The following is a 17321-nucleotide window of genomic DNA, read 5'->3' on the forward strand; positions in this document are numbered from 1 at the left end:
TACGGTTGGATTAGTTTCTGGAAGCCGGAATCTTTGTGAGCTGAGGTCGTTTGGTTGCTGCCGGTTTTGAAGCTTTGTGTTGCTCTCTTGTTGTTGTTGTTTGTGTTGGAGATAGCTATTTGTAGCTAGACTCTCTGTTCTGTTCAGGCTGTTGAACAGGGAGGACGTGGTTGTACTCATACCATTTATATAGTGGATTTTTGAGTGGACTACGGTTCCGTGGTTTTTCCTTCTCACATCGAGGAGGTTTTCCACGTAAAAATTGTGTGTCTCATTTAGTTATCGCAACTTTGATATCTTGCCATCGTCGAAGTATTTTCTTCACAGGTTCGCACAAGGTCAGGGGAACACGACCGTGACATTCCGCTGCGCCGTGTGACTTTCCCCAACATACTTTTCGTTTTTTTTGCCAAATAGTTTACTTATAGATACGTTTGAACGAGTGCAAATGTTTATTAATGTTCATGTTTATGAATCGAAGGCATATTGTTGGGGAATCACTTGGCTCCTTGAACTTCAAGGAACTCAAAAACCTAGAAGGACGGCTTGAAAAAGGAATCAGCCGCGTCCGATCCAAGAAGGTACGTACTGATAAACCTATACGTCTATGTCTCTCTATAGTTTATATATAGTTTCCTCGCTCTTATATGAATCTTTTTCAGAGTGAACTTTTAGTGGCAGAGATAGAGTATATGCAGAAGAGGGTAAGTAACGTTTCTTCCAAATCTTTCATCGTTCTTTTAATTACATGGGTTTTGAGTTTTGCCATAAACCATGTAGAAAATGGAGTTGCAGCACGATAACATGTACCTAAGAGCTAAGGTTAGTCACGTCTTCATCGTCTAACCGAGATAATGAACGTGTATCACAACCAAACTTTGATGTTCGGTTTGTGCAGATAGAACAAGGCGCGAGATTGAATCCGGAACAGCATGGATCGGGTGTAATACAAGGGACGGCGGTTTATGATTCCGGTCTGTCTTCTTCTCCTGATCAGTCGCAGCATTATAACCGGAACTATATTCCGGTTAACCTTCTTGAACCGAATCAACAATTCTCCGGTCAAGACCAACCTCCTCTTCAACTTGTTTAAGCTTTAATCATGATTAAAACTTCTTTCTCCCCCTCCCCCTCCAAACGTTTTTCAGAGAGAGAGACAAAGAGTAAATTATATTTATGCGACATTCTTATTCATAGTTAAGGTTCCAATAATAATAAAAACAAAACTCTTGTTCCTATTACAAAAATAAAACTTACAAGCATTTATTATGTCATGAATATTATGATATGTAGCTATAATTAAACAATAATACATTATTTTAGTATACTACTTGGGATAATAATGAAAAAACAAGCTACATATTCATAAAATCTAGATTACTCTTCAGTATATAGACATGAGAGAACCATGAAGCAGAGGCTGAAGGCTAAACCTTCTTCCCTCCGTTCTCTCATACAGATTTGCTAATTTTTTTCTTTTATCTTCTTTTCATCAGTTCATGATTTTACATTTTCTAACGAAGATGTTTGATGAATTTATGTATCTATACCAGTAAGATCTTACCTTAGGGTTACTAATCTCTAGCCACGGTTTTGCTGGACCGCTAAAATGTAGAACCGCAGCAGATTTCAGAATCTCTTCAGGGGGTTTAACTGATCGAGATCCTAGTCCAGCTACGTGCCATGATGGGTCCAGAGGCTGTGTGAGTCCTTTGAAAGCAAGTAGAGTTGGTGGTAAGGCTCCTGGTTGCCATAGTTGTAGCCCGGAGCTAACACTCTGCCAGAAAACGGAATCAGATTTTTTTAAAACATAATTATATATAAAGTTATAATTATGTTAAAGTTAAAATTAAAATTAAAGTTGTAATCAGATTTGTGTAACTGGAGATAGTTTTAATGAAGAAATGAGATACTCACGAGTCTTAACCATGTGGAGTAAGCTTCTGTGATATTGGTTTGTCTCCATGCTTTGAGATCAAAGACATTCATACCAGAAAGCCATGCACAGTCATCTTGGAGCAAGTTTGATGAGATCAGAGGATGCGAGAAGTTGAAATAGTCTTTGTATTTTCTTCCCAGGCAACAGTTACTTCCGCACCACAAATCAACAACTGCACCAACGACGTTACCGTTGAGATCCGTTTCCCATAAAGACGAAAGGTCACGCTGTACTACTACATCATCATCCAACAACACTATCTTGTCGAGGTCTGGAAAAAGCTGCATTGTCCAAAAAAGAATGATAAAAAGATCAAAATTTTCAAGCTCAGAGGCTAGTACAAATGTTTTTGAGTTGAATAAATTTAACATTCATTCAAAAAAGAAAAAATTAAGCTCAGAGAAGAGTTGAGTGGAGAGAAAAGAGACTTTACCTTGGGAATGTAGATGCGAAGATGATTCAAAAGGGCGAGGCAGCTAGGGTTTAAAGCTTGCAAGGATTGCTCATGAGTACCCTCGATGAAACTATTATGAGAGTCCTTCAAATTCTGATAATGACGTCTCCAAATCATACGGTGAATCTCCAGCATCTCTTTAACTCTGACATTAACTTCTTGAGGCCAATCATACTGATGAAGACCTTTTACTTCAACAACCGGTGATAAAGCAGAGTTTATAGCAAACCAAGCGTGCATAGGGGTATATGTTTTTTTATCGGTAACTATATGGAAGACAAACTTGTCTGGATTCACAGCGTTTTGCACAGTGGAAGATATGACGACGGAGGCAGCTAGAACATTGTCGGTCAAGATGACAACATGGTGAAAAGATGGGTCGGTTAGACGAGAAACGGATTCAGGTGGAGGTAGACGCGTTCGAGCCATTGCGTTTACAGAGTACTCTTCTGTTAACCTGAGGGAAAGGCAATGGAGGCATTTGGGAACGCCGTGGGAGGCTAAATGCCAGTACAGTAACTCGTGATGTTTGGCTGATTGGACTTTACGTTCCATCTGCAACAGCTGAAAATTAAAGGGAACAAAGTGTCACATAGATAGAAGAGCCAAGGGGAATATTAGTGAAGTTAACAATAAATAGTTGACCCGTGTCTCTGATATTAGAAAAGTTAATTAAGGAAATGTCTTAAAATTGTCTTAAAATTTCGCCCACCAATAAAAATCATATTCGTTTGACCGAACGAAATCCGGCCAAACGTTACTATCATAGATGCAAGGAAGATATGCTAGTAGTCAAGATATACCCACTATATGCCTTTTATGATTAGAAAAAGTACTTTTATTTTATTGGAATAAGAATGTTTTACTAAAAGATAATAAAAAAAAAATCAGATTTTGAGGTTAGTATAAATACGGATCTAGGAGATTTTAAATTTCTTCATTCACATAATCAATAACTCGTTAAACGGATATTTGCTTCAATAGCGTTTTGGCTTTCTTAAGTTTGTTTGCTTTCTTCAAAGTTAATTCGGTCTTTTGCTTATTGACAACAGGAAACACTCCACTTAACCTAGTGAGACATTACATTCTATAACCTTTTTTCAGGCTAATCCATGAGATTTTCAGGCTAGATGATATAGTATATATAGTCTTACTCTCTACCAAAGTTGACACTACAGTAATGGCAAGAAACTTTTTTAAAGAGCTGAAGTTAGAAAGAGTTACCATCTTCTTAGTCACGGAAGCAAACGTTTTTATATCACGTCGTTTTAACGTCATCTCCTTGACAAGTTCGTCAAATGACTCCAATGAGCCCTTCTCTCCTCGTCTATTACCGTCCTGACTTGTCTCTTCCACTAGCGCTCGTGTCAACTCTTCCCTAATTTTCTGAAAGAGGCACATACACGCACTTTCTTTCCATGAGTTGTTACTAACTTAAAAGCTGTCATAGTGTCTTTACATCAACTCATGACACAAAACAACAAAACTGCTTAAACGTGAACAGTGCAATGGAAAGCCTTTTTCCTGTTCATTGCTACGTATGAGAGAAAAGGAAAACTATAGATTTTCTCGTGGAAGCAAAATCTGCCACGTACCCTGTTACTCTGTTAGCTAACATATAACTGATGTTTACTACGTTGGTTTTGGCATCTATAGTAGTCCATAAAGTCTACTAATATTTTTGTTCCCTTCGCTAAAAGTAATTAGCTCCTTCACTGTAACTCACACACTCACTACGGCATGATTATGATAGGTTTTGTGGGCTCGTTTCCGACAATGCCACATGTTGATATCAGATCACGTTTTGTTCAACCGCAGAAAGTAACAAATGAACCTATCTTAATCATTCTATTTAATCACCAGGACTGAAAACAAGGTGATAATCCACCGAGTGACTATTTCTATTAAAGTAAATCATACGCTAAAAGTCATTGCATGGATAGAAACAATGAGCAAATCACAATTCACCTTAAGACTTCTATTAATCCATCTCTCTTCTGTTCCTAGACAATGACATGAAATGATGATCACTGTATCACAATTCACTTTAAGACTTCTATTAATCCATCTCTCTTCTGTTCCTAGACAATGACATGAAATGATGATCACTGTACCAAGTCCAAGAGGGAAGAAGGCTAACTCACACCTCTCACTATACGACACCAGCAACACTAATGTAATACAGCTGGAAAGTACCTATACAGTCATTATCTTTATCCCTTTTAATAGTAGCACTATGTCAAGTGTTAATTTTTTTTCTCTTTTCCCATCGATGATGTTAACGTTTAATGATTAAAAAGCTTAACTTAAGCAGAAATCATTACACGAAAATGAAAATATCTTAACGTTTAAGTACCAACCTAACTGTGTATATAAACTATATACGTTACCGACATAAAAGTTACGCAATTAAGAAATGCATTTAAAAAAGTGGGAGTAATACGAAAAGCTTACGAGAGATGTGTCGCCCCCACGGAAAAGTCTCAGTCCCATGCAATCTGAGAATACACAGAGTCAAAGAAATAGTAATATTAAATTTACAAATCATACGGAAATTAATACAAGCGTATGGCATTCAATTCGAAGTAATCCAATCATTTATTGAATTCACATTTTGCAGCATCTCCCTGAACAATTCAGAATCAAATAGAAATACATACGAACTATATATTTTGTCAAATTCATTAGTAATATTTAAAATTAATTTGGTAAGTAAATATCGAAGTAAGCAATTAAGTCAAAGAGAGTTAGTTACCAAGGGGAGAATCGCAAACGGAGGGGGATTCGAGGACGAGAAACGCGAACCTGACGAATATAAAAGGTAGTATTATCGCGAGCATCAGCAGGAACAGTATCAACGTGCGGCCAGGGAACCTCCGTGCCGCCGCACATCCTCCGCCTCCTTTACCTATTGCTCCGCCGGGACTCGATATGGTGACTCTCTTAATCCCCGCAGCAGATATGTAAAACTTCATTTCTCGCACTGTGTCTCTACTTCCATCAATCCGATAGAGTAAAGAGACGACTCTCTATCTTTTTCTCCGAACTCCACTCTCAGTGGATTAACGAGTCGAAGAAGAGGAAGAGCGAGGTTGGTGTTGTTGATCTGTACGACGGGAATTCAAAAATGGAATTTGTAAAGAAGAAACCAAGGGGACATTTGTACATCAAATAAATACAAATCTTTCTAATTACACTTCACCTATAATTATTCTATCATAGTCACGAGTTCGTCATAATAAAATTATTTATTATTTAAGAGAAAATAATAAAATATGAGAAAGCCAAAACCAATGCCGCGTTCAACTCCGCGGGAATTTAGCACATAATAAATGTCTGTGTATGTATAGATATAATTATTAATTATGCTATTTATATAGTAAGAAGGATAATTAAGTAAAACGAATTATGGGAACTTATGATAAATAACTTTTCTCAAAAAAAACTTTATGATAAACAACTACATTAAATACTTACTGATAAATGGTTTCGATAGTTTCCTGCGCCACAAGTAATTTTGTATTTTGCGGAGGCACACCGACACATAGCAGAAGGAGGGTTCCACTGTGGTAACCCACATGGAGTTAATGGTGCGTTATTCCTGGAGATCACCGTCTTTTGATTGCTCTCTCTATAGTCATGGCAATGGAGTTAGTAGTTAACCAAGTTTTGAGGTTCTAACTATAGTTAATTAATGGACCACTTTAACAAACTTATTTGTCCAATGTTCTTTATAAGACATTTAGTAACTATAGAATTTGTGTAGCGTTGATACAACTTGAGTGATGATATCGTGCTATGTATTGTGTTTTTGCGTAGGTGTGAATTGTCAGTCATTAATTTTTCACCTTAACATTTATTGTGTGTTTTTGTTCGTGATGTGAATGGTTGTAGATGAACAAGGCATCCTATCAAACCAAAAATATTACACAGGACGTGAGGTGTGGCAGCGGAACGAAGACAACTTAGTCTATGTACGTTTTTGATCGGTTTAAAAACTGAATTATAGATGTTATAAAGGATATGTGTAGCAACGTTTTCCTCATAAAATATAATCTTTCAATCATCCCGTCTCTCAACGATGAACCATTTCAAATTCAGAGCACATACATTTCTCATTTCTGTACGCTAAGAACCAAATGTGTTCTACAAACTATACAGTGTGACCAAAATGGATAAAAAAACATTAGAAAGAATACCCAAAAAATGTCAGCTATGTTGGATAACATAAATCATATAAGATGTTTGAATATAGAAAGTGGTACAGATTAATTATTTTGAAGATAACATGCGCTTTGTCGTTTCTGCATGTACTGATAGTGCATTGCCAATGTTCCTACACAAGTTGATGCCTTTGGAAATAGTTACATCCAATTATCCATTCGAGCAATAATGAAAGTTTCCAAAACCTTACCTGAACTTTTTTTTTCTTTTGATAAAATATCTAATCTATTTAAATGCAAGAGAGTGCAAATGTTACAAGCCGTAATCTTAGTGGCTAAGAAGCTCATACGCATTATAGAACCCAGCCTGAAAAAATAGAGCAGCACAAACACATCACAGAACCCAGCCTGAATCATAGAGCATCACATATACCCACGGCTGGACATTTTATATGTTAAATTTGATTTGATTCGTTATTCGTTTCGATTCGATTCGATTCAAAAATTCCGGATATCCGTAAACCTTCAAAGCAAAGCAAATATTAAAAATTAATATCCGTTAAGATCGAAGCAAATCACAAATATTAAAATTTTGGGAAGCGGATATCCGATCCGATCTGGTAATATATAAATACATATATATCTTGATTATATTTAAAGTTTTAAATGTATAAAATTATATAATTGTTATTCTAACATATGAATTGACAAATTCTATTCACATTTGACAAATTTTATTCACATTATTATTTATATAAAAATATTACATAAAAGGAAATGAATAAATTTATGACAATTATAATTTTTTCTTAAGTTTTGTCTTATTATAATTGTTAACTAAGTTTAAAAAATTTATAAAATATGTAAATTCACTATTTCTTTTAATTTTATCTTATATATCATGCAAAAAGAATATTTTACGAAATAAATTTGTAACAAAATTTTTAGATTATTTGCATTAATCAAAACATATGAGATATCCGTAAATATTCGTAAATATCCGCAAATATCTATTTATTTTTCGGATATCCGTTTTTCCGAATATCCGTATTTTTCCGAAGCAAAGCAAATCGAAAAATTAGATATCTGTGGCATACGAAGCAAATCACAAATACCTTCAAAAATCCGGATATCTGATCCGTGTCCGGGCCTACATATACCCATCTTGAATCATAAAGTAGCTCATACATATACTATAGAGCCTAGCATGAATCAGAGAGCAGCTCATACATATTATAGAACCCAGACTAGAGCTGAAATGAATCAGAGAGCAGCTCATACACATTATAGAACACAGACTAGAGCAGCCATACACATTATAGAACCCAGTCTGAATCATAGGGTATTCCTAACGTAAAACAAGCCTACAAAGCCCAAAGCTGAAATGCACAGCTTCATAACTTATCTTTCACATAATGTTATATAAAATCATAGCTTAACATACAGTAACTTTATTACATCTCTAATATGTGAACTAATCACTCTAATATGTGAACTAATCAATATTATTAAAACATAAGCATTTTTTATCTATTTACAAATAGTCTAGTTGAACCATAACATTTATTTATTTCCTATCTTTTCTCTTACAACTAACTTAGTTATTACGTGTTCAAAAAAAAAAACTAACTTAGTTATTATTAAATATATATCATATCTTACCTATTATTTTAATATTTTCAAAATAAGATATCTAAAAAAAATATTCTTAAGTACATTTTTCTAAGATTGCATTTTAATTATATCTTTTTAATATCTTTTTATATAAAATGTAAATATACATTTATTTTTAATATTTATTTTTAAATAATAAAATTCATTATTAATATTAACTATAATTAAAACGAATACTAATTAAATTTTTATTTATAGAATAAGAAATGACATTCCTATAATATATATATTCATAATCAAATTACTACACCAATTAATAAACATAAAGTAACTTAATTCATTTATTAACTATTTTATACATTATAAATTAAAATAATAACATATATTCATGAATTTTAAACATACTTCAATTTATTAAAACAAAATATTAAAGTAATATATATAAAATAATAAATAATTTCACATTTTAATGTACATATTTAAATTAGAATGTTAAAAAAAATTCAATATATTTACCATGTATGAGACGGATTGGATGACATATAGTTAATGTATATAATAAAAAAATAGTCTTGCGCTTTAAAAACGGGTTAAAACACACACACACACATATATATATATATAAAATAAATATTAATAGTTAGCTACTATTAATATTTAATAATATGATGGAACATGTTATTATTGATATTTTTTATGAGTATAGTTTTACGGGTTATTCCAACAAACATGTAAAATAATTTTCAAATATAAAACTAACTAAATAAAACATAAACCACATTTTAAGTTAGGCTCTGTTCAGGTGTCCTTATTTGAACTTTTGTTCTAACTTATATCACATCATATGTCTTATTCTGGAAAATTTGTAAATACGGATCGGATTCGGATATAACACATCGGTTTGGTTCTAATATGTATCACGTCCTAAAACCCATAAAGTAACTTTATATATTTTAGATTCGGGTTATATTGGTTTGGTTTGGATATATGTGAAGTTAAATCCAAATTCTAAAAGCAAAACATAAGAAATAAATAATTATTTATATAGAATTAGATGTTTATGGTACTTATTTAAAATTTAAATATTTACTTTTAGATTTCATTGAAAATAAATATAGAATTAAATATTTCAAGTATATATTTATGTATCAAATATTTATATTTATGATTAATTTGGACTTTTTTGGGTTACACGTTCATGTACGGTCCGGATAATAATAATTCAAGTTTGAATATGTTTTGTATTTTCCTACTAGACCCACTCTGGTATTTCTTATATTTCAGACCGGGTACCGATCGAGTTTTTGTTTGGATTCAGTTCGGACTTCGGGTTACGAATTTTATGACCCACGCCTATTTTAAATAAAAAGAAAATATGATTAAATAAAGTTTTCAAGAAAAATTATCCGGCGCTAAGCGCGGTCAAAATCTAAGTTAATTAATTAAAACTGCTGCAATGTGTAACTATTTAGACTTCCACTAAAGTATGTGAGTGTCAAATTGTAGAAAACAAAATGTTGAAAAAACAGTTTTTTAGTTGGTAACCAAAACGGCAAGTATTGTCAGTCAAAAAACGAAAAAAACGGGACGCTTTTCACCAGATGATCCGTAACGCAGGAAAAAGAAAAACGGCTGGAGAGAAACAGAAAACGGAATGGTGTTTGAACTCATCGCCAACATCTTGCCTCTCTTCCTCCTCCGGTAAGTGTAGATCGTACGTATCTCGTAATTCGCAGCGATGTTGAAGCGTAGTGATAAAGTGAAACCTCCTTACGGATCTCGAACTCATCGATTAGGATTTACTCTCGTCGTTATCGGTCTCCTATTACTCACAGCTCTTTTGTTCCGTCTCGGCGACAAGAATCACGATCAACCGACACAGATCGTCAAAGACAAACACGAGTCGTTGTCGTCGTTGTCTCATCCAACCGTCGAGATCCAGAACGGTACTAATCTGATATGGAACATACCAAACAAACCAAAGGCTGTTCTGTTCATCGCACACGGTTGCCACAGGAAAGCTTCAGACTTTTGGGACAAATCATCATCTTGTCCGAACTGTACCGGCTTACCAGAAGAGAAGGTTCTTGTCCGTACTGCTTTATCCAAGAGCTTCGCTGTTGTCACAGTCTCCAGCTCCGGGACATGCTGGAGTTTCGGGAAGGAGAAGAGAGTTGTTAGGGATGTGATCAAAACGTGGGTTAAGAAGCATAATCTCGAAAGGCTTCCTCTCGTTGCGTTAGGAGCTTCGTCTGGTGGATACTTCGTCTCCGCTCTCGCGTTAGATATGGAGTTTAGTAGCATCGTGCTTATGATCGCTGAAGGAGTGTTTGATCGGATTAGTGTAGACAAACGTTACCCGCCGACGCTTTTCGTGCACATGCCTAAGGACGCGTACAGGCAGCAGAAGATCAGAGAGTTTTTGGAAGGGTTGAGGGTTGAAGGCGTTGATGCTGCGGAGATCGAGTGTTTGGATTTGCCGTTGTCTCCGGGGTTTTTGGCGGATAGGATTGAGGGTTTTGATCGCGGCGTGTCGGCTCAAGTGTTTGGGGTGTTGAGAGAGAAGGGGTTTGTTGATGAGAAGGGGTACATGAAGCGCGACGGGAGGAGAACGCCGTGGAGACAAGCGCTTAGTGGGCACAAGATATCGTTGGAGGAGAGTTTGGTTACTCCTGTTGAAGAGGAGCTGAATCTTGCTTATGCGTATCATGAGATGACGAGTTTGCAGTCTGAACAGATCTTTAACTGGTTTGAATCGCATATGGGATGAATGGTTAGTTTACGGCTGGAGTTAGAAAGGACTATGATCACTGTAGTGTCTCTGGTGAGAAGATAGTTTTGTTAGTAGCGTAGCTTAACATAAGGTGAGTTGCTTTTTGGTCCTCGTTTGTTTGTTTTTTATCTAAAGACTACCAAGAAGTCTGTTGACTATTGTGGTTCTTGAATCTGTAACAACAACTCCACATATGAGAATGTTGGATGCTATTGTGACTGTGAGCCGTATTACGTTGTGAAGAATTTTGCGGCATAATAATGATTTATATCTATAGCAAGTCATTCAAAGTTAGAACTATTGGTGTTGAGACATGTTATATGATTAAAAAGCTTTGTTTCTACCTGTCAACGCAAAACAGAGTTCTAACACAATCAATAGATTATAAGAGCACCTCCGATGGGTAGCCCCATTGGAGTTCTAAATATGAATATGTGTGTATGTATATATTGTATATGTAGTTGTGGAGTCTATTAAATAGTGTAGAACCTCTATCCAAAAATTCTAAAATTTTTTAGAACACTTCCAATGGGAGTTCTACTCATTGGAGTTCTATATATGAATATGTGTGTATGTATATATGTATTTAGTTGTGGAATCTACTTTACTTTGGGTAGAAGTTCTACACTATTTAGTGGACCCCACAACTACATACACATATTTATATTTAGAACTCCAATGGATAGAATTACCATTGGAGGTGCTCTAAGTTTCATCTAACTTTGGAGACTTATCCCCGTTTGTAAGGGGGGCTTTAAGCTGTAATTAGAGAGATTATCATGTTGTAAGGATAAAATGTGATTCTAAACACATAATGTGATGTTTTGTGTCTATTTTTGACAAAACTAGCACATAGATATGCTAATACCAAAAACAAAGAGATTATACTACATCTTTGAACTTAGTAAAACACACAATCTTTTGAAATATCAAAGTCTGCAAGCACACAAAATTTATATAATCTAACATAGAAGTCTAAAATTAACCAAGAACGACCAAGCAAACTAACTATCCAAACAAATAAGAACCTAAAATCAAGATGGTATCGTTGGTCTTAAGAAGAAATATAGTTAACTGGAGATACAAAAACAAAACAAAACAAGGGTTTGATCAATCAAAGAAATAAATAAAGATGCATCAGAAAAACAAAATGTTTTTTAATTGACAAAAATCAATAGATAAGTTCCATCAACGTTTGACCCAAAAAAAAAAGTTCCATCAACTTTGGAGATTTGTCCCATTTATAAGGAGACTCTAACCTATAACAACGAAAGAGCTTTAAAAAATACATACAAGCACCAAGCTAAAGCATAGATTCAGTCAACCAAGAGAGGCTTTCGTGCCTAATTTGGACAAAGAGATATTCAATAAATAACGGGTTTATACTATATTATAATTAACAGAGGATATAGTACATTAGCTCGAGATGCTAATACCAAGAACAGAGAGATTCTCATTCAATAGAGGGTGTAATAATACACTAACCCAGAGAGATAATACCAAACACCAAAGTCAATAGGTTAGCAATGATGAGACGTGAGTACTAAAAACATTGAGATTTTCATCTAATCAGAGGCCTAGAGGAATTGCATTTTTAAACATTGTAAGAACAATGTTTAAAATATATAAGTTATATAGTCTAAACATATCAATCACTTGGTAGGCCAAGTATGCAACATGCATGATGAAAAATGATGTATGGTTTTGACAAAGTTAATAGATTAGAGAGTCCATCAACTCTGTAAGAAAAATATACGCTAATAACAAAGCATATACATTTTCAATCAATGAGGTAGACTAATATTTCAATACTATAAGACACGAGGTCTAAAACTCAGGTCCTTAAGTATATACCAATTTATATAATCCAACGTAACAATCACATGGTTGATGTATGATGCAAGATGCACGATGATGTATGATGCAATATGATACATGCAGGATGACAAGAGTTGTTGGGAACCAAATTTAACCTGAGAAAACCTCCTCGGAGCACCTGCAAACCTTAGAAGCTTTCAAACTGCAAAGTAAGTCTTTACTTGGTCTATAACTTAAATGAATATTCAATGTAGTTAATTACGGAAAGATGTTTAGGAAACCACATACCTGTGAATGTAACAGAGATCTGTTACAGTTGAAATTAGATCATTGTCTTCCTCGAGCGCAAAGTATCTGTTTCTGAATCTTATCCTCTGTTTAAAGACTTAAGTTAAAGCCGAAGGTTCTGTTTTTCTTCCAACTAACCGAAAGCAGATCATTGTCTTTGTCCAAATACCTCTCATTTAAGCCGCATGTATTGTTTTATGTCCAACTAACCAAAAAACAGTTCACCGTAGGACCTCATTCATTTAAGCCGTGGGTGCGTAATGGATCTGTTTACAAATCTTAGCCTCTGTTCTGTTTTACTTCCAACATATCATATCATGGCCTTCGTCCAAAGACCTGACTTTGTTTAAGCCGTGGGTTATTATAACAAATTGTGGTATCTTAGCTCTATCTGAAGACACTTTAAGCTCTGTGTGTGCTATAACAAATTGGCTTTTGTATCTCTTAGCCGATGTCTAGAGACTTAAGTTTTAAGCCACATGTCATGTTCCAACAGATCATGGCTTTTGTCGATAGAGATGACTGTTTAAGCTGTGGGTCATAGAAAGTGGTATCTTAGCCTCTGTCTGTTTGAAGATAGATTAAGCCGTGGGTGGGTGTTATAAAAAAATGGTTTTTGTATCGCATTCTTTGTCTAAGACTTCTTTTAAGCCGTGGGTACACAGTTGACTTACTCGTTCTCTTCAGTCAAGCCGTGGGTAGAGTGTGAATCTTAGCCTCTGATTAAAGACTAAAAGTCTAATCCAAAGGTTCTGTGTTTCTTTCTACTAAAGACTTTCATTTAAGCCGTCGGTACAATATCCTTTTCAATATAAATCAAAATTTGACTCAAAAGTCTTTGTCTACAGACTTCATTTAAGCCGTGGGTACAGTTTAGTTTCCCATTTGAATCAAAAATCGGATGCATAGTCTTGTATTAAGACAAGATTATAACTTGTGTGTATTGTTTATCCAGGGGCTTTAACTTCCAACTAACCAACAAAATCAGATCCAGTCCGTGGGTACAATTTATGTTTCAGTGAATCAAAATCCGACAGAGTTGACTTTTGTCTTAAGACCTCACTCAAGCTGTGGGTACACAATTGACCTATTGTCTTTCATCTAAATGCAGAAACTTTATTTTGCTACCATAGGACAACTGATTTTTGTAAAGAATAATAAGAACATAAATCAAAATTACAATACTGAAATATAAGAATAAAGAAGAAATGCAGAGTCTAAATAATTAATTTCTTTCCTTAAATCTTTAAACGTCCCGTAGTGTGACGGTTTTATAGCGCTCAGATTCCCAGGATACAACTGCAGCATTGTTTCTGTTTACCATCACCGAAAAACAAAATCTATCGACCCTAATTTTGTGTTGTACTTTCGTACTCAAAAAAATAAAATAATAAACCTAACTATTCATAATGGGAGAATTGTTTTTTTTTCTTTGTTGTTGTATTCAAGGTAGCTTGTAATGAGAAGACCAATAGCTATTATATAGCCCACAGACCAAACCATACGTTTGTCATAAACCACACCTTCAACGTAAGGTAATTAATACGGAGATTTGAGAATTATTCTCTCATTATAATATGGATGTGCATTTAAGCAGAAGTTACAAAATTAAAATCAACTTTGCATTCATTTTCTTAAATCACGTTGACCATGTCCATTATTATTAGAAAAGATATTTTCCCATTTCTATTTTAACTTTTGTCAACCACAAAGTCCAAAATAAAGACTGAGACCAACAAGACCAAAACATGAAATTTATTTATGGTCCAAATATCTTTTCTTATACAATCAAAGTGTTAAACTTTAATGTATTTTCTCCATTTTAAATAAAATATGAATTAAACCTCATATTTCTAATATGAATATTTTATAAATAATCCATTTTAGATTTTCATTTCTCATTCAAAACCAACTATGATTTTGACATACAAGTAACATTCGATTATTCCGACGAACGTCTTCGTCCGGAAACTTACCGAAAAATGGTCTAAAACCATTTAGTCAAAAACGAGTTCCAACACTAAAGACTTCACTAAGAGCCGTGGGTACAACTTATGTCTCAATGAATCAAAAAATCCAACACATTGTCTTTGTCTAAAGACTTCTATTTAAGCCGTGTGTATCTGGTTCCTTCCAACCAACCAAAACCATATCCATCGTTCTTGTCTCTTTCTAAATCGGACGAGTTTTTTTCCTAAAGACTTCATATGAACGTGTTTGTGAAAATTAAAAAAATTATCTGCAAAATTCAACTCGCCATCTTAGAGGATTACAAATTTACGGAGGAGGATCATTGATGTCGATCGAGAGAAGAAAAAAAAAAGTTAGACGGGAAATAAAAGGGTTGTAATTTGCTAGCTGTGCTAATCACGCGTTTTTTCCTGACGGCTCTATTTTAGAATAATGGGCCAGTTATTTCTTCCAGGTCCAATTCTGAAGAACGTTATTTTCTTTTAGCTAGTTGGAGAGCTCTAAAAATACGATATAACTTTATACACTTTTATGTACACAATGGCCTATTAGCTCAGTTGGTTAGAGCGTCGTGCTAATAACGCGAAGGTCACAGGTTCGAAACCTGTATAGGCCACATTTTCTTTTTGGTCCACCATAATCAAGCCTTAACCGATTTGATACACGCCCATCTCTTCAATTTGAAGCAAAGCACTTGGCAACATGGTCTTAGTGATACCTCCTTCTACGGCCCAATAGTGGTAAGCTCCACTGGACCCAATTTTATTATAATCAATCCGCTCACGATTTTTTGGGTTTTAACTCAGAATAATTATTGGACATATATATTGTAATATTTATCCATAAAAGAACCAAAATTTAAATTTTATAAAATCTCATTAATATATTTATTTTTACTTTTTTTTTTTGAAAAAAAAAGCTTTTTGATTTTCACTATATTGAGTATTGAGTCTATTGACCCCTCCTAGCGTATTTTTAGTTGCACAACCTATACTTAATTAATTTCCGAATTTTGAAAGAAAATGTATAGATTTCCTCGGTTTTCCGCAATATTCGAAATATATGAAAAACATCAGATAAAATTATGAACTCGAGCTAGGCGCCAGTGAGTCACAATCAAAAATAATAATATAAAATAAAGTAAATTTAAATAAATAAAAAATGAGAAATTTGTTTTTTTTCTTTTAATGATTTGGGAGAACTCCATATTGTTTGTGATAATCTTCAACCTCCAAACTTCATATCATCATTCTAGTCACAACGCTCAAGAAACGCAGTGAGAACTTTAATGGCTTTGATCTGACACTGCAGAGCCAAAATGTAACTCGCCGTCTCTTCAAACAGCTCGTCGACTTCGAGCGCCGTTCCTCCGGGAACTATTGTCTGAAGAGTCTCAATCTTCTCCTCGACTGCTTCTTCATCATCATCATCTTCTACGTCACTCTCGCTTACACTCGTCGTTGCATTTGACAATCTCTGTCTTGTTCTGCGAGTGAAACCGTCGGGGCGTGCGGTCACGGTGGTGGAAGGTGACGGAGAGGAGCGTTTGGTGTGGGAGGTAGCTAGGGTTTTCTCCATTGACGGAGGGTGAGAGAGGTTGTGTTGGAAGAAATGGGGTAAAGAGATGTATATATTTATGTGTGATGGAATTGATAGAATGGAGTTGGACCGATTAAACCGGATACCGGTTCGATACTACCCGAATTTGTCATAATTTGAGGTAACCGATGGGTATATATATACTACTAACCGATGGGTCATGGGCAGAGCCGTGCGAAGGTTTAATGGGGCCTGAGGCGAATATAAAAATGGGCCCCTTTATAAATTTTTTTTTATCATGGTACAATATATATTTGAAAAAAAAATATTAAGACAATAACTTTAAAAAACTAAGGCAAAATTTTTCTTCCATCTTTTTCAATAAACTCTTTAATCAAATTATCATAATCTAGATTCCTAACTAATTCTCTCTCGATCGATATAATTGCTAGACCATTTAATTTTTCTTGTGACATGGTTGATCGAAGATAAGACTTTATTAGCTTTAACTTGGAAAAGCTTCTTTTAGCAGTGGCGACAGAAACTGGAATCGTCAAGATTGGTATATAAAGCTGCACTTTTTCCTTTTTATTTAGGAGTTTGACATATAAAACATATATTCATTTTTTCAATTTGGAAAATTAACAATAAAATAAAATACTCATTTTTTAAAAAAGCAATGTAGATAATTGAACTTGTATTGAATAATAAATGACAAACTTAAACCAATATACTACTAATAATTTTTGGAAATTTGGGGCC

At 34.5% G+C, this 17321-nt stretch overlaps 4 protein-coding genes and 1 non-coding gene across 9 annotated transcripts in view; 3 read left to right on the top strand and 2 right to left on the bottom strand.

Moving 5' to 3' along the window:
* The window catches only part of LOC106312381 (agamous-like MADS-box protein AGL1), an 8923-nt gene extending 7685 nt beyond the window's left edge, over window positions 1-1238 (top strand). For 3 of the 4 annotated variants that reach the window (XM_013749885.1, XM_013749884.1, XM_013749883.1), the window contains exons 5-8: window positions 482-581; window positions 663-704; window positions 781-822; window positions 899-1238. In XM_013749885.1, the coding sequence (XP_013605339.1) occupies window positions 482-581; window positions 663-704; window positions 781-822; window positions 899-1093 (379 nt within the window). In that variant the 3' untranslated portion in view covers window positions 1094-1238. The remainder of the gene's footprint in view (window positions 1-481; window positions 582-662; window positions 705-780; window positions 823-898) is intronic. The other variant, XM_013749886.1, reaches the window with a different exon arrangement.
* Window positions 1239-1245: 7 nt separating this feature from the next.
* LOC106312380 (probable galacturonosyltransferase 15) lies at window positions 1246-5568 on the bottom strand. Of its 2 annotated transcripts, none has more exons than XM_013749881.1 (6): window positions 5149-5568; window positions 4848-4891; window positions 3618-3779; window positions 2373-2957; window positions 1918-2220; window positions 1246-1777 (listed from the first exon to the last, which is right to left on the bottom strand). In XM_013749881.1, the coding sequence occupies exons 1-6, from the start codon at window positions 5366-5368 to the stop codon at window positions 1493-1495; spliced, it is 1599 nt and encodes a 532-aa protein (XP_013605335.1). In that variant the 5' UTR covers window positions 5369-5568; the 3' UTR covers window positions 1246-1492. The 2 variants fall into 2 exon arrangements, with proteins under 2 accessions (XP_013605335.1, XP_013605336.1); XM_013749882.1 differs by having other exon boundaries at window positions 5199-5361.
* Window positions 5569-9796: 4228 nt separating this feature from the next.
* Window positions 9797-11243, top strand: LOC106307801. Its single transcript, XM_013744862.1, has one exon. It carries the CDS (start codon window positions 9909-9911, stop codon window positions 10938-10940), a length of 1032 nt encoding a protein of 343 aa, XP_013600316.1. The 5' UTR covers window positions 9797-9908; the 3' UTR covers window positions 10941-11243.
* Window positions 11244-15562: 4319 nt separating this feature from the next.
* Window positions 15563-15636, top strand: TRNAI-AAU. Its single transcript has one exon. It is a non-coding gene; the product is annotated as a tRNA-Ile (tRNA).
* A 402-nt stretch (window positions 15637-16038) lies between these two features.
* LOC106310865 (transcription factor PAR2) lies at window positions 16039-16730 on the bottom strand. Its single transcript, XM_013748098.1, has one exon. It carries the CDS (start codon window positions 16596-16598, stop codon window positions 16272-16274), a length of 327 nt encoding a protein of 108 aa, XP_013603552.1. The 5' UTR covers window positions 16599-16730; the 3' UTR covers window positions 16039-16271.
* Between the last annotated feature and the right edge of the window lie 591 nt (window positions 16731-17321).

This window comes from Brassica oleracea, chromosome C8, assembly GCF_000695525.1.
Source record: "Brassica oleracea var. oleracea cultivar TO1000 chromosome C8, BOL, whole genome shotgun sequence".
Taxonomy (NCBI): Eukaryota; Viridiplantae; Streptophyta; class Magnoliopsida; order Brassicales; family Brassicaceae; genus Brassica; species Brassica oleracea.

Excerpts from the sequence above, each read along its gene's own strand:
- LOC106312380 (XM_013749881.1), bottom strand. The coding sequence starts at position 5,368 with ATGAAGTTTTACATATCTGCTGCGGGGATTAAGAGAGTCACCATATCG. Across the intron at positions 2,958-3,617 it reads CTTCCGTGACTAAGAAGATG|CTGTTGCAGATGGAACGTAA; the intron begins GTAACTCTTTCT and ends TTTAATTTTCAG. Across the intron at positions 1,778-1,917 it reads ACTCCACATGGTTAAGACTC|AGTGTTAGCTCCGGGCTACA; the intron begins GTGAGTATCTCA and ends GTTTTCTGGCAG.
- LOC106307801 (XM_013744862.1), top strand. The coding sequence starts at position 9,909 with ATGTTGAAGCGTAGTGATAAAGTGAAACCTCCTTACGGATCTCGAACT.
- LOC106310865 (XM_013748098.1), bottom strand. The coding sequence starts at position 16,598 with ATGGAGAAAACCCTAGCTACCTCCCACACCAAACGCTCCTCTCCGTCA.